The 16,410-nt window shown below is 45.1% G+C and overlaps 1 protein-coding gene across 1 annotated transcript in view; it reads left to right on the top strand.

Annotated features, from left to right (window-relative positions):
- Window positions 1-16,410, top strand: part of LOC129828642 (ankyrin repeat and fibronectin type-III domain-containing protein 1-like) — a 101,398-nt gene that overhangs the window by 29,702 nt on the left and 55,286 nt on the right. Inside the window, exons 7-9 of the mRNA XM_055889736.1 lie at window positions 567-664; window positions 1,847-1,937; window positions 11,544-11,768. Of these exons, the coding sequence (XP_055745711.1) occupies window positions 567-664; window positions 1,847-1,937; window positions 11,544-11,768 (414 nt within the window). The remainder of the gene's footprint in view (window positions 1-566; window positions 665-1,846; window positions 1,938-11,543; window positions 11,769-16,410) is intronic.

Raw genomic sequence — 16,410 nt, 5'->3', positions numbered from 1 at the left:
TACAAACACCATTGTCAATACAATCCACATTGTAATGTTTACTGTTAATTGTTTTATTGTTTATTTCACTTTTGCATATTATCTACTTCACTTGCTTTGGCAATGTAAACATATGTTTCCCATGACAATAAAGCCCTTAAATTGAAATGGAATTGAATTGAGAGCGACAGAGAGAAAGAGAGAGAGGGAAAGCGAGGGACACCACACGCCTCAAGGCATTAGTAGTCCAATGAGAAGGTTAATAGTGTAATACACAGCACCAGGGGTCCTATTGATTTATTATAAGGAGAGAGGACACACACACACACACACACGCACACACACACGCACGCACACACACACACACACGCGCACACACACACACACTTACGCACACACACACGCGCACACACACACACACACACACACACTTACGCACACACACACGCACACACGCACACACACACACACTCACATACTCACACATGCACGCACACACACATACAGCCTGTGGTGTTAATGTCTGTGAGTATTTGTAATATTGACTGTGTGTGTGTGTGTGTGTGTGTGTGTGTGTGTTATTACAGTGGAGTGGAGCTGTCTAAAGGACTTTTCCATGCTGGCTGGAGACATGGTGTTGGAAAATCTACAGACACTCAAGTGTACCATCAACGGCCTTACCATGGTAAGTAATGAAGTAACACAAAGAGAGAGAGAGGAGCAGAGAGAGAGAGGAGCAGAGAGAGAGAGAAGCAGAGAGAGAGAGGAAGATAGAGAGAGAAAAGGAACAAAGAGAGAGAAGAGATAAAAAGTGGGAGAGAGAAGGAGCACAGAAAGAGAGAGCGAGAGGAGCGCAGAGAGAGAGAGGAGCGCAGAGAGAGAGAGGAGCGCAGAGAGAGAGAGGAGCGCAGAGAGAGAGAGGGGCGCAGAGAGAGAGAGGGGCGCAGAGAGAGAGAGAGAGAGGAGCAGAGAGAGAGAGAGAGAGAGGAGCAGAGAGAGAGAGAGAGAGAGGAGCAGAGAGAGAGAGAGAGAGAGGAGCAGAGAGAGAGAGAGAGAGAGGAGCAGAGAGAGAGAGAGAGAGAGGAGCAGAGAGAGAGAGGAGCACAGAGAGAGAGGAGCGCAGAGAGAGAGAGGAGCAGAGAGAGAGAGAGGAGCGCAGAGAGAGAGAGGATCAGAGAGAGAGAGGAGCAGAGAGAGAGAGGAGCGCAGAGAGAGAGAGGAGCGCAGAGAGAGAGAGAAGAGCAGAGAGAGAGAGGATCAGAGAGAGACAGAGGAGTGCAGAGAGAGAGTGGAGCAGAGAGAGAGAGGAGCGCAGAGAGAGAGAGGAGCGCAGAGAGAGAGGAGCGCAGAGAGAGAGAGAGGAGCGCAGAGAGAGAGAGGAGCGCAGAGAGAGAGAGAGAGGAGCGCAGAGAGAGAGAGAGGAGCGCAGAGAGAGAGAGAGGAGCGCAGAGAGAGAGAGAGGAGCGCAGAGAGAGAGGATCAGAGAGAGAGAGGAGCGCAGAGAGAGAGAGGAGCGCAGAGAGAGAGAGGAGCAGAGAGAGAGAGGAGCAGAGAGAGAGAGGAGCGCAGAGAGAGAGAGGAGCGCAGAGAGAGAGAGAGGATCAGAGAGAGAGAGAGGAGCAGAGAGAGAGAGAGAGAGGAGCGCAGAGAGAGAGAGGATCAGAGAGAAAGAGGAGGGCAGAGAGAGAGAGGATCAGAGAGAGAGAGGAGTGTACAGTAATTGATTGGGTGAGTAAAGGAGAAGTGTGTGATGGAGGGCGGAAGTAAAGGAGTGTGTAAATTTCGGTGCTGTGCTCATCTTTAATCTGCTTTAACTGTCTTCTTCGGGTTAGTACTTACTGTGTGTGTGTGTGTGTGTGTGTTCCAGGGGAGGCTGTACTATGTCCAAGTGTCAGCCTACAACATGAAGGGTTGGGGTCCACCTCAGTCAACTCTACCCCCCTCCGCTTCACCCTCCAGTGAGTCCATTACTTTATTATGTTTAAATCTAAACTTTCTTGACTCTACCTTCATCCTAAATTGTAGAATCGGTCTAGAACCTTCTGCTGTAAAAACCGCAGATAAACTCAGATGGGTTTTTTTCTAGAAGATTACAAGACATGTGTCACGTAGTGTCATGTTCACAAAGCCTGCTATGACAGTTTCCATCACAAAGCCTGCTATGACAGTTTTAATCACAAAGCCTGCTATGACAGTTTCCATCACAAAGCCTGCTATGACAGTTTCCATCACAAAGCCTGCTATGACAGTTTGCATCACAAAGCCTGCTATGACAGTTTTAATCACAAAGCCTGCTATGACAGTTTCCATCACAAAGCCTGCTATGACAGTTTTAATCACAAAGCCTGCTATGACAGTTTCCACCACAAAGCCTGCTATGACAGTTTCCATCACAAAGCCTGCTATGGCAGTTTCCACCACAAAGCCTGCTATGACAGTTTCCATCACAAAGCCTGCTATGACAGTTTTAATCACAAAGCCTGCTATGACAGATTCCACCACAAAGCCTGCTATGACAGTTTCCATCACAAAGCCTGCTATGACAGATTCCACCACAATGCCTGCTATGACAGATTCCACCACAAAGCCTGCTATGACAGTTTCCACCACAAAGCCTGCTATGACAGTTTTAATCACAAAGTCTGCTATGACAGTTTCCATCACAAGCCTGCTATGACAGTTTCCATCACAAAGCCTGCTATGACAGTTTCCATCACAAAGCCTGCTATGACAGTTTCCATCACAAAGCCTGCTATGACAGTTTCCATCACAAAGCCTGCTATGACAGTTTCCATCACAACGCCTGTTATGACAGTTTTAATCACAACGCCTGCTATGACAGTTTTAATCACAAAGCCTGCTATGACAGTTTTAATCACAAAGCCTGCTATGACAGTTTTAATCACAAAGCCTGCTATGACAGTTTTAATCACAAAGCCTACTATGACAGTTTTAATCACAAAGCCTGCTATGACATTTTCCACCACAAAGCCTGCTATGTGTCACGATCGTGTGGCGGATTGACGGACCAAAATGCAGCTGTTGGAAAATAAGCCATCTTCTTTATTTAACAACACGAAGATGAACACGACACAAAACTCTATACAAACAACAAAACAACAAAACGACCGTGAAGCTACAAACGTTGTGCACATACAGACAGGCTACAAACGTTCTTACATAGACAATTACCCACAATCAATGAGAGCCTATGGCTACCCTAAATAAGGCTCCCAATCAGAGACAACCAAAATCAGCTGTCTCTAATTGGGAACTCATTCAGGTAACCATAGACTCTCCTAGATAACTAACCAACATAGACAACGCTAGACATATACACTCAACACAAAACCATCTACTACACCCCATAACCCCTTTACCAAATAAACACCCAAAACCAACAAAACATAAACATTACCCATGTCACACCCTGACCTAACTAAAATAATAAAGAAAACAAAGAATAATAAGGCCAGGGCGTGACATAACCCCCCCCTTGAGGCGCGAACTCCGGGCGCACCATACACAGTCTAGGGGAGGGTCTGGGTGGGCTCCCCTCCACGGTGGCGGCTCCGGCTCTGGTCGTAGTCCCCACGTCACCACAGTACCTAACCACCTCCTAGGCTTCCTCCAAACGACCCCCCTCCACATTAACCCCATTGCATTAAGGGGGAGTTCCGGACTAAGGGACAGCTCCGGACTAAGAACCAGTACCAGGGTAAGGGGCAGTACCAGGGTCAGGGGCAGTACCAGGGTAAGGGGCAGCACCAGGGTAAGGGGCAGCACCAGGGTAAGGGGCAGCACCAGGGTAAGGGGCAGCTCCAGGGTAAGGGGCAGCTCCAGGGTAAGGGGCAGCTCCGGACTGAGGAATGGCAGCTCCGGACTGAGGGACTGCAGCTCCGGACTGAGGGACTGCAGCTCCGGACTGAGGGACGGCCCATGGCTGGCTGACAGATCTGGCTGCTCATGGCTGGCTAACGGATCTGGCTGCTCATGGCTGGCTAACTGATCTGGCTGCTCATGGCTGGCTGACGGATCTGGCTGCTCATGGCTGGCTGACGGATCTGGCTGCTCATGGCTGGCTGACGGATCTGGCTGCTCATGGCTGGCTGACGGATCTGGCTGCTCATGGCTGGCTGACGGATCTGGCTGCTCATGGCTGGCTGACGGATCTGGCTGCTCATGGCTGGCTGACGGATCTGGCTGCTCATGGCTAGCTGACGGATCTGGCTGCTCATGGCTAGCTGACGGATCTGGCTGCTCATGGCTAGCTGACGGATCTGGCTGCTCATGGCTAGCTGACGGATCTGGCTGCTCATGGCTAGCTGACGGATCTGGCTGCTCATGGCTAGCTAACGGATCTGGCTGCTCATGGCTAGCTGACGGATCTGGCTGCTCATGGCTAGCTAACGGATCTGGCTGCTCATGGCTGGCTGACGGATCTGGCTGCTCATGGCTGGCTGACTGATCTGGCTGCTCCTGTCTGGTTGGCGGCTCTGGCAGATCCTGTCTGGTTGGCGGCTCTGGCAGATCCTGTCTGGTTGGCGGCTCTGGCAGATCCTGTCTGACGGACGGCTCTAGCGACTCCTGTCTGGCTGGCGGCTCTAGCGGCTCCTGTCTGGCGGACGGCTCAGTGGGCTCATGGCAGACGGGCGGTTTTGCAGGCTCATGGCAGACGGGCGGCTTTGCAGGCTCATTGCAGATGGATGGCTCAGATGGCGCTGGGGAGACGGATGGCTCAGATGGCGCTGGGGAGACGGATGGCTCAGATGGCGCTTGGCAGACGGGCAGTACAGTCATTGCTGTGCAGACGGCAGACTCCTGCCGGCTGAGGCGCACTGTAGGCCTGGTGCGTGGTGCCGGGACTGGTGGCACCGGGCTGGGGACACGCATCTCAGGGCTAGTGCGGGGAGCAGCAACAGGACGCACAGGACTCTGGGGACACACAGGAGGCTTGGTGCGTGGTTTAGACACTGGTGGTAAAGGGCTGGAGACACGCACCATATAGCTAGTGCGTGGAGGAGGCACTGGTGGTACTGGATTGGGGCGGGGAGGTGGCGCCGGAAATACCGGACCGTGCAGGCGTACTGGCTCCCTTGAACGCCGAGCCTGCCCAACCTTACCTGGTTTTATGCTCCCCGTCGCCTGACCAGTGCGGGGAGGTGGAATGACCCGCACCGGCCTATGTAGGCGAACCGGGGACACCATGCGTAAGGCTGGTGCCATGTACGCCGGCCCGAGGAGACGCACTGGTGACCAGATGCGTTGGGCCGGCTTCATGACATACGGCTCAACGCTCAGTCTAGCCCGGCCGATACGTGGAGCTGAAATGTACCGAACCGGGCTATGCACGCGTACAGGAGACACCGTGCGCTCTACTGCGTAACACGGTGTCTGCCCGTACTCCCGCTCTCCACGGTAAGTACAGGGAGTAGGCGCAGGTTTCCTACCTGACTTCGCCACACTCCCTTTAAGGCCCCCCCCAAGAAATTTTTGGGTTGTACTCACGGGTCTCCAGCCTTGTCTCCGTGCTGCCTCCTCATATCGCCTCCTCTCGGCTTTCGCTGCCTCCAGCTCTTCACGAGGGAGGCGATACTCTCCAGGTTGATCCCAATGTCCATCTCTTTCCAATTCGTCCTCCCAACTCCAGAGATCCTGTGTAGGTAGGTCCTGTTGCCGCCTTCCATGCCGCTTGGTCCTATGGTGGGTAATTCTGTCACGATCGTGTGGCGGATTAACGGACCAAAATGCAGCAGTTGGAAAATATGCCATCTTCTTTTATTATACCACGAAGATGAACACGACACAAAAACACTTTAACAAAACAACAAAATAACAAAACGACCGTGAAGCTACAAACGTTGTGCACAAACAAACAGGCTACAAACGTTCTTACATAGACAATTACCCACAATCAATGAGAGCCTATGGCTACCCTAAATAAGGCTCCCAATCAGAGACAACCGAAATCAGCTGTCTCTAATTGGGAACTCATTCAGGTAACCATAGACTCTCCTAGATAACTAACCAACATAGACAACGCTAGACATATACACTCAACACAAAACCATCTACTACACCCCATAACCCCTTTACCAAATAAACACCCAAAACCAACAAAACATAAACATTACCCATGTCACACCCTGACCTAACTAAAATAATAAAGAAAACAAAGAATAATAAGGCCAGGGCGTGACACTATGACAGTTTACATCACAAAGCCTGCTATGGCAGTTTCCACCACAAAGCCTGCTATGACAGTTTCCACCACAAAGCCTGCTATGACAGTTTTCATCACAAAGCCTGCTATGACAGTTTTCATCACAAAGCCTGCTATGACAGTTTTCATCAACTCCGTCATTCAGTCGGATTGAAACCGATACATGTTTTACTTCCTGTCTTTTACTTTGAGAATTAGTGATGGGGAAACATCAATCCAGTAGAGTATTGCAATATTATATTGATTCTTGGAGTCCAAGTATCGATTCTCTAATAATTGTTAGGAATAAATTATATTATTGCATTTTTCTGCGAGGTAATTAACGTTAGGTAGCACAAGTTGGCTGTACCTGCACTAAAACGCTAGGTAATTAACGTTAGGTAGCACAAGTTGGCTGTACCTGCGCCAAAACGCTAGGTAATTAACGTTAGGTAGCACAAGTTGGCTGTACCTGCGCCAAAACGCTAGGTAATTAACGTTAGGTAGCACAAGTTGGCTGTACCTGCGCCAAAACGCTAGGTAATTAACGTTAGGTAGCACAAGTTGGCTGTACCTGCGCCAAAACGCTAGGTAATTAACGTTAGGTAGCACAAGTTGGCTGTACCTGCGCCAAAACGCTAGGTAATTAACGTTAGGTAGCACAAGTTGGCTGTACCTGCGCCAAAACGCTAGGTAATTAACGTTAGGTAGCACAAGTTGGCTGTACCTGCGCCAAAACGCTAGGTAATTAACGTTAGGTAGCACAAGTTGGCTGTACCTGCGCCAAAACGCCGGTGTTTCCTCTTCTCTAGTTTGTTCTCCATCTTCTTTTTAAATGGTGAGCCAACAGTTTTTTAACACTTTTATTTCCATGACTGATCAAAATGTGTTTCCTCATGGCTCCATCTTGTCCCTCTGCAGCAGACATAGTCAGCAATATGTTTGGAGCATCGAATCGCAGTATCAAATCAGCACCTAAGTATTTTATTTACTTAGGCAAGTCAGTTAAGAACAAATTCTTATTTTCAATGACGGCTTAGGAACAGTGGGTTAACTGCCTTGTTCAGGGGCAGAACGACAGATTTTTACCTTGTCAGCTCAGGGATTTGATCTTGCAACCTTTCGGTTACTAGTCCAACGCTCTAACCATTAGGCTACCTGCCGCTCCAACTATCATGACAATATCGTATTGTGAGGTCGCTGGAAATTCGCAGCCCTAATGAGAATGTTGGTATTGTTCCAAATGCCACCCTAATCCCTATATAGCGCACTACGTTTGACCAGAGCCCTATGGGTGCCATTTGAAACGCAGTCATGTTTTTCATCAGCCTGCTCCAGATAAACAGACTGAAAACAGACAATTCAATGTGACATTTCTTACTTCACAGCACGAGTTGTTTACATCGGTTTTAACCCACAGTCAGGACTCAATCACGACTCTCCCTCTAACCATACATTTAGATCAGCCTTGGAGAGGGTGTCTCAGATTGGCCTGAAAAATGAAATGTCTTAGAAAACGTTGAACAAATAACACAGCGAGAGAGATGGAGAGAGGGCGAAAGGGTAATGAATAAATACTTTGTCAGGAGATGTTTAAGAACATCAGCAGAGGAGAACAAGGCAATTAAACCACTGAGATGAGAAATCAATTTCTTTAATTATATTTAATATGTCTTCGTCAAACCCAAGGACACTTTATATAATAGGCCAGAAGCATACCACCCTGCATACCACTGCTGGCTTGCTTCTGAAGCTAAGCAGGGTTGGTCCTGGTCGGTCCCTGGATGGGAGACCAGATGCTGCTGGAAGTGGTGTTGGAGGGCCAGTAGGAGGCACTCTTTCATCTCGTCTAAAAAATATCCCAATGCCCCAGGGCAGTGATTGGGGACACTGCCCTGTGTAGGGTGCCGTCTTTCGGATGGGACGTTAAACGGGTGTCCTGACTCTCTGAGGTCATTAAAGATCCCGGGGCACTTATCGTAAGAGTAGGGGTGTTAACCCCGGTGTCCTGGCTAAATTCCCAATCTGGCCCTCAAACCATCATGGTCACCTAATAATCCCCAGTTTACAATTGGCTCATTCATCCCCCTCCTCTCCCCTGTAACTATTCCCCAGGTCGTTGCTGCAAATGAGAATGTGTTCTCAGTCAACTTACCTGGTAAAATAACGGTAAAATAAATAAATAAATAAAAATATGAATCACAAATGGGCTCACACTAAGGTATGTTTGCAGGGACAACCCATCACAGGTGTCTGTAATTATCTCTGGCCCTCTGTGTGGCCTTATCACATTTTAAAATAATAAAAAATTAATTGACAAAGCTATAAAAACACATTTCCTAAGGGTTTCAGCATAATATCCTATATTTTCTTTACACACTTTTCTGTGTTTTACTATATTGATATGTGTTTTACTATATAGATGTGTATTTGTCATCATTGGCGACAAACTGGTGGCAGTTGTGAAAAAAGTCAAAGTTGGAAGATTTGCATATTTAATTGAAAATAATGTCATTGTTGATTAAATGCTTTTTCTCATTAATTAGGCTATTTTATTTTTAACCATATGGTCTATTCACTCGAAACTCATGTGCAATGTGGATACAAGATATAACAAATGAATACTATTTATGAATACTTAAAAATAAAAATTATTCAAGTGTAAATTCTCAAAATGACAATAGATCGCCATAGATAACATGTTAAATACCAAAATTACTGAACCTTATGGTAACTTTGATACATTTCCAGTAACTTTGTAACCCTAGCCATGACTTATGCCATGTTTATATGATATCTGAGTGAGAGCGAAAAACAAAACCAATCGGGGCCCCCTGGAGACAGGGCCTCTGGGTACGAATTCGGCCATGACTACATAAGGAATAAACTCTGATGTTCCGCCTCGTCCCGCTGCGTCGTCCAAATTTTCCAAGGTAATGTACCGAACGGAGGCATTTTACATGCTTATACCACAGTTCCCAAAGAAAAAAGGTGTTTATATTTTACTTTAAATAAGCCAATTCATACTTTTTCTTATTTTGGTTGCTAGAGACACGACCCAGTCGTTCGTTCGATTCGTTTCGAAATTTATGGACGCGACCCAATCCGACCCAACCCAATCGTTCGTTCTCTATGTTCCGTTGCCATGCTCGCTGGCAACATTCTCAACCCTTGCTCACTAGCTAACCAGCTAGCTACTGCTAACACAGTCACAAACTCTGCAGCCAGAATAACAGCAAAGTAGCTGTTTTCTATTGACATTCATTTGGATACATCCATAACAATGAGCTGATGAAGCCTGATTTTTGCCTGTCATAGCTAGAAAAGTTTGCCTTCTCATCAGGACACTTGTCAACACTGACTGTTCATTACAAGGAGATCACATTGCATATCAAACACCAGGCTAGAAGCTAGCTAAATAGTTTGTTGCTAGCAAACCTGCCAATATGACAATGCAATGAAAAAATATCAGTTTCTGAAAACAGCTGGTCAAACTAGAAACATCGCAGGATTTGACAGCTTTAGCGGCCTAGGGGTCAGGAGAAATTCATGTTCATCACTCACCAAGGTAGGTCATCAGATGCACCAAAAAAATATGTCTCTGCAAAAACAAATCAATGCCAGTGTCGTGTCTTTGCTATCATTAAATTGAAGACTTGTAGTTTTTAATCAAAGATTCCTGTAATTAGGGATTACGTGATCAACTGGGTAATAACGCAACTAATTAACTATGAATTCGAGGGCACCAGGGAAAGTAGTCAGATTACAAAGTTATAATTTCCCAATATAACCTTTCAGATATTTTAATATTTGATCAATAGTCTTCTGATTAATGATTTATTTATTTTACCTCACGTTAGTCTCATTCCAAACGTCGTAAATTGTTGGTTATCTGCACGAACCCAGTCTTCACTATGAGTCATCCATACATCAATTGTCTTAAATCATTTATTTATTACTAACTAATTAATTCCCAGAAATGCATAAACAAACAAACAAACTTAAAAATGGTTACATGAAAATGATGGGAGAAATATACCCTAGTGGGCTGAACCGGCATGGCGGCTTGTTAGACAAAGGGAAAGTTGGGGGTCGACTCAGTAGTCACTACAGAGTTCATAACTATAACAATTGACATGTTACTCCTTTACACATGAACGCTCACTCATTCGGGAACAATTGCAATCAATATATATATATATATTTACGCTCGGTGTGTCGTCTTGATCGTTGGAGAGAAGTTTGTTTTGTTGGAGAGTCGTCGGTCTCTGTCCTGGTTATTGTGGATAGTTCAGAGTGACATTCGTTAGAGAATGGATGTTTCGGCGGTTGTCTTTCTTCGCGTTCAATGATACCGAATTCCTATCTGCAGACTAGTAGTCAATATCAAAGACTTGTTCTTATTCGTCTAAGAGTTTAACCATGTGGTATGGTTAAAGATTCAGCAATGGTACTTAACCTTCGTTCTCCCCATATGGAGAAAAACATGGTCTAATGATAATTTCTCAGAGTTGGCTTTTATTCGGGTAGCAGGAAGGGGCTGTCCTTGGATGTCTGATTCTAACTGGGCTCGGGGGCGGTCCTTGGATTTAGTTCAAATACAAAAGGGATTTGTATTTTTCTTCATTAAACAGTCCAAAATCATATTACACAATTATACAAACAGTATCATACTCACTCATTCATTTTATACAACAAACAGATGTAAACCTCATATCTGAGGTTATTATATAAACAGCGATATGGTAATGTAGTCTCACATGAGTTTCCCACATGGGGACAAACAGGCATGTTAATAGCTGGGATCTTCACCGATCTTTAATACTTTTTCCGGAACATGAAATCTGTTCGTACCTCAAGTTCTGTGAGGTGGAAGAAACCTCTTTGTCCTGAAAGTTTACCCTCTCTCTAATACTGTTTGGCCATGAGGAGATTCTCAGGAATTTACGACGTCTCTCTGTGACCACAGCATGGGTTGAAGGAGGAAAGGGAGAGGCAGGGAGAGGGGGATGGGGTTTGTAATACCCAAGCAGGCAACGTCATGACACTAGCTAGCTACGTTTTTTTCCTTGTTGGATCTGTGGGGTGCCCTTAGCCGCTACTTCTGTCGCTTAGTGGCTAGGGCAGGCCCTGTCTGTTTGGTGGTGTGGACTGTTCATGTTTAGTGCTGAGAGAATAACCCCTAACCCTTAACTACTACTGTGGTTTGGAGATTCTGAGCTGATTGAGATGACAGGGGTTAAAGTTGATGTTTGTACTGTATGTGTTTACTGGTGAAAAGTTGACCACTGATTTACTGTCTCTCTTTCTATCTTCAATCCCTATATTTCACCCCCTACACCCTAACCCCCCCTCCCACTAGACTGGAGGGAGAGTGATGGTCGGGAGCCCCTCCCACTAGACTGTAGGGAGAGTGATGGTCTGGAGCACCTCCCACTAGACTGTAGGGAGCGTGATGGTCTGGAGCCCCTCCCACTAGACTGTAGGGAGAGTGATGGTCTGGAGCCCAGGAGAAGAGAGCACATAGGGCATATGGAGCGCCTGCTGCAACAGGTCCGCACTACTCACACACACTACAGCTGCGGAGGTGAGCACACAGACGTTAAACACCTCTCTCTTCTCCATCTGTGTGTGTGTGTGTGTGTGTGTGTGTGTGTGTGTGTGTGTGTGTGTGTGTGTGTGTGTGTGTGTGTGTGTGTGTGTGTGTGTGTGTGTGTGTGTCTTGCTCTAAACCCACACTTCTTCCAGTAAATTGACTTTGTATTAATGTGAATAAATGAAGCATGCTAAAAGTGTATTTACTCCAGTACTCTAAGCCTAGAGAGGCATGAATGGCCTCTCACAGTATCCTACACACACACACACACACACACACACACACACACACACACACACACACACACACACACACACACACACACACACACACACACACACACACACACACACACACAAACACACTCACACACAGTAGTCCTCTCGTCAGTGCTCCCCTTTACACACCAGGGGACCGCGTGTACATAAATAATGTTTAATGCGGTTTATCCATTCAGGATTATACACATTTATGTGTTTTAGCATGTCAACTGTATAGCCTTGCTTTGGAAATCATCACGCTGGCATAGAGAAACACATAGGAAAATAGAGGGGGGGTGAGAGAGAAAGATGGTAAGAGGTAGTGTAGCCCATCGTGAGTGGTGGCCAACTCTGGAGGTAGAAGTTGTTCATAAGAGCAGGTCCAGGATCAGGTTAGGTGATTTCCCAAACCCTGATCTCAACCATTAGGATGGATAATAGCTGGTTTCACATCAGTGCCTAAAGGCATCTGTGATAGGTACAGCACACTGGGGGTAGAGTGGTGTGAGCGTGTGTGTCTGTGTGTGTGAATTGGTGGTACGATGGGGCCTGTGTCTGGCTCAGTGCTCGACCTCAGTCTTCCTAGCGGCGTGGGGGATAAAGAGAAGGAGGGATAGAGGGCAGCAGTGCAGACAGGGTGCTGACAGTTACTCAGCATGCACAAACAGCAATTCCATGGGAGGGAGGGTGTGTGAGTGTGTTGGTGGGGGGGGGGGGGGGGGAACCCACTGTCACTCAACCACTTAAGAGTCAACAGCTATGATGTCAGCGGGTTTGCTGCCAGCCACACACACAGTCTGGAGTAGTAGAAAAGGTCTCGTAGAGAGATGATGTGTGAGTGTTTGTCAAAGTGGGTTTTGGACAGTCTCTTGAAAAGCAGAGAGCAACCTCCTGGAAGGACTCAAAAAAATGTGTTGAAAACTTGCAGTGAAAAAACTTCTGTATTTATTTGGAGTTGTTTGAATTTATGGTTAGAGTGTTCAGTTAATTACTCACTTTAGTACTGTGTGTGTGTGTGTGTGTGTGTGTGTGTGTGAGTGTGAGTGTGAGTGTGTGTGTGTGTGTGTGTGTGTGTGTGTGTGTGTGTGTGTGTGTGTCTCTGTGTATGTCTGCACACCCTCACTCTCTGGGGTGTGTGTTGACATAGTTTATTTTTGGCGTGTCAGTGTTCAGAAATAAAGGTATAATGCCACCACTATAATGAATCAGAGGTGTAATACCACCACTATAATGAATCAGAGGTATAATACCACCACTATAATGAATCAGAGGTATAATACCACCACTATAATGAATCAGAGGTATAATACCACCACTATAATGAATCAGACATATAATACCACCACTATAATGAATCAGAGGTATATTACCACCACTATAATGAATCAGACATATAATACCACCACTATAATGAATCAGAGGTGTAATACCACCACTATAATGAATCAGAGGTATAATACCACCACTATAATGAATCAGACATATAATACCACCACTATAATGAATCAGACATATAATACCACCACTATAATGAATCACAGGTTGGTATCATGCCACCACTATAATGAATCAGAGGTATATTACCACCGCTCTAATGATTCAGATGTATAATACCACCACTATAATGAATCAGAGGTATATTACCACCACTCTAATGATTCAGATGTATAATACCACCACTATAATGAATCAGAAGTATAATACCACCACTATAATGAATCAGAGGTATAATACCACCACTATAATGATTCAGAGGTATAATACCACCACTATAATGAATCAGACGTATAATACTACCACTATAATGAATCAGACGTATAATACCACCACTATAATGAATCAGACATATAATACCACCACTATAATGAATCAGACATATAATACCACCACTATAATGAATCAGAGGTATAATACCACCAATATAATGAATCAGAGGTACAATACCACCACTATAATGAATCAGAGGTATAATACCACCACTATAATGAATCAGACGTATAATACCACCACTATAATGAATCAGAGGTATAATACCACCACTATAATGAATCAGAGGTATAATACCACCACTATAATGAATCAGACATATAATACCACCACTATAATGAATCAGAGGTATAATACCACCACTATAATGAATCAGACATATAATACCACCACTATAATGAATCACAGGTTGGTATCATGCCACCACTATAATGAATCAGAGGTATATTACCACCGCTCTAATGATTCAGATGTATAATACCACCACTATAATGAATCAGAGGTATATTACCACCACTCTAATGATTCAGATGTATAATACCACCACTATAATGAATCAGAAGTATAATACCACCACTATAATGAATCAGAGGTATAATACCACCACTATAATGATTCAGAGGTATAATACCACCACTATAATGAATCAGACGTATAATACTACCACTATAATGAATCAGACGTATAATACCACCACTATAATGAATCAGACATATAATACCACCACTATAATGAATCAGACATATAATACCACCACTATAATGAATCAGAGGTATAATACCACCAATATAATGAATCAGAGGTACAATACCACCACTATAATGAATCAGAGGTACAATACCATCACTATAATGAATCAGACGTATAATACCACCACTATAATGAATCAGAGGTATAATACCACCACTATAATGAATCAGAGGTATAATACCACCACTATAATGAATCAGAGGTACAATACCACCACTATAATGAATCAGAGGTACAATACCACCACTATAATGAATCAGAGGTACAATACCACCACTATAATGAATCAGACGTATAATACCACCACTATAATGAATCAGACATATAATACCACCACTTTAATGAATCAGAGGTACAATACCACCACTATAATGAATCAGAGGTATAATGCCACCACTATAATGAATCAGAGGTACAATACCACCACTATAATGAATCAGAGGTACAATACCACCACTATAATGAATCAGAGGTATAATACCAAAATAAATCAGAGGTATAATACCATCACTATAATGAATCAGAGGTACAATACCATCACTATAATGAATCAGAGGTATAATACCACCACTATAATGAATCAGAGGTATAATACCACCACTATAATGAATCACAGGTTGGTATCATGCCACCACTATAGAGGGCTGGGACCAAATAGGTTATCTTCATTTCTGATGTGTATATGTGGAGCTGAGAGGACCTACACTACCAGGACAGCACAGAGAGAGGGGTGTGTGGGAAACACTACACCCTGTGTTCCCAGACAGACAGAGCGACACACACACACACACACACACACACACACACACACACACACACACACACACACACACACACACACACACACACACACACACACACACACTCTGGCCAGCTATGTAAGAAACCTCTCCATACTGTATGATGGGCATCTGTCTGTCTGTCTCTCACTTTCCTCTCTCTCTCTCTGTGTCTCTCTCTCTCTCTCTCTCTCTCTCTCTCTCTCTCTCTCTCTCTGTGTGTCTCTCTCTCTCTGTGTCTCTCTCTCTCTCTCTCTCTCTCTCTCTGTGTCTCTCTCTCTCTCTGTGTCTCTCCCTCTCTCTGTGTCTCTCCCTCTCTCTCTCTCTCTCTGTGTCTCTCTCCCTCTCTCTGTGTCTCTCTCCCTCTCTCTGTGTCTCTCTCTCTCTCTGTGTCTCTCTCTCTCTCTGTCTCTCTCTCTCTCTCTCTGTCTCTCTCTCTCTCTCTCTCTCTGTCTCTCTCTGTCTCTCTCTCTCTCTCTCTCTCTCTCTCTCTCTCTCTCTCTCTCTCTCTCTCTCTCTCTTTCCTCACCTTCACCCCTCCCTCTTTCTCTGTTTGTGCCAGCAGTAGTAGTTGGATCAGATGGATCTCACCTCATTAATCACTGCCAATCTTCTTCTTTTTTCTCGCTCTCTCTCTCTCTCTCTCTGTTTATTCTCGGTGACATGCGGGCTGCACAGTAGCCAAGCAGCTCTTGTCATATTATCCACTTGTCAAAAGCATTTAACCTTGTGGAAACAGAAATGCATGTAGACTTTGAGTCTAGCAAGTCACCAGCTCCTTCGCCTGTTAGGAAAATAACACACTTTTTTGAACTCTAACACTGCTGGATGCTATAAGCATTTTTGGAGAATATTTTTCAGAAACTACTAAACTAGTTAGCTATATTTTGAACAGCTTAACTTTATAGCTGAAGTCGGTAGATGAGAGAGTAACAGCTAATGCCTGCAGGGCAGAATAGGCCGATACCCGCTAATTATCAAAATCCAGAAAAAGGCCGTTCAATTCTACAACCACCTAAAAGGAAGCAATTCCCAAAGCTTCCATAACAAAGCCATCACCTACAGAAAGAGGAGAAG

Source organism: Salvelinus fontinalis, chromosome 30 (genome assembly GCF_029448725.1).
Source record: "Salvelinus fontinalis isolate EN_2023a chromosome 30, ASM2944872v1, whole genome shotgun sequence".
NCBI lineage: Eukaryota > Metazoa > Chordata > Actinopteri > Salmoniformes > Salmonidae > Salvelinus > Salvelinus fontinalis.
The sequence above is the reverse complement of the archived record's forward strand: the minus strand, read 5'-3'. Positions and strand labels throughout refer to the sequence as shown.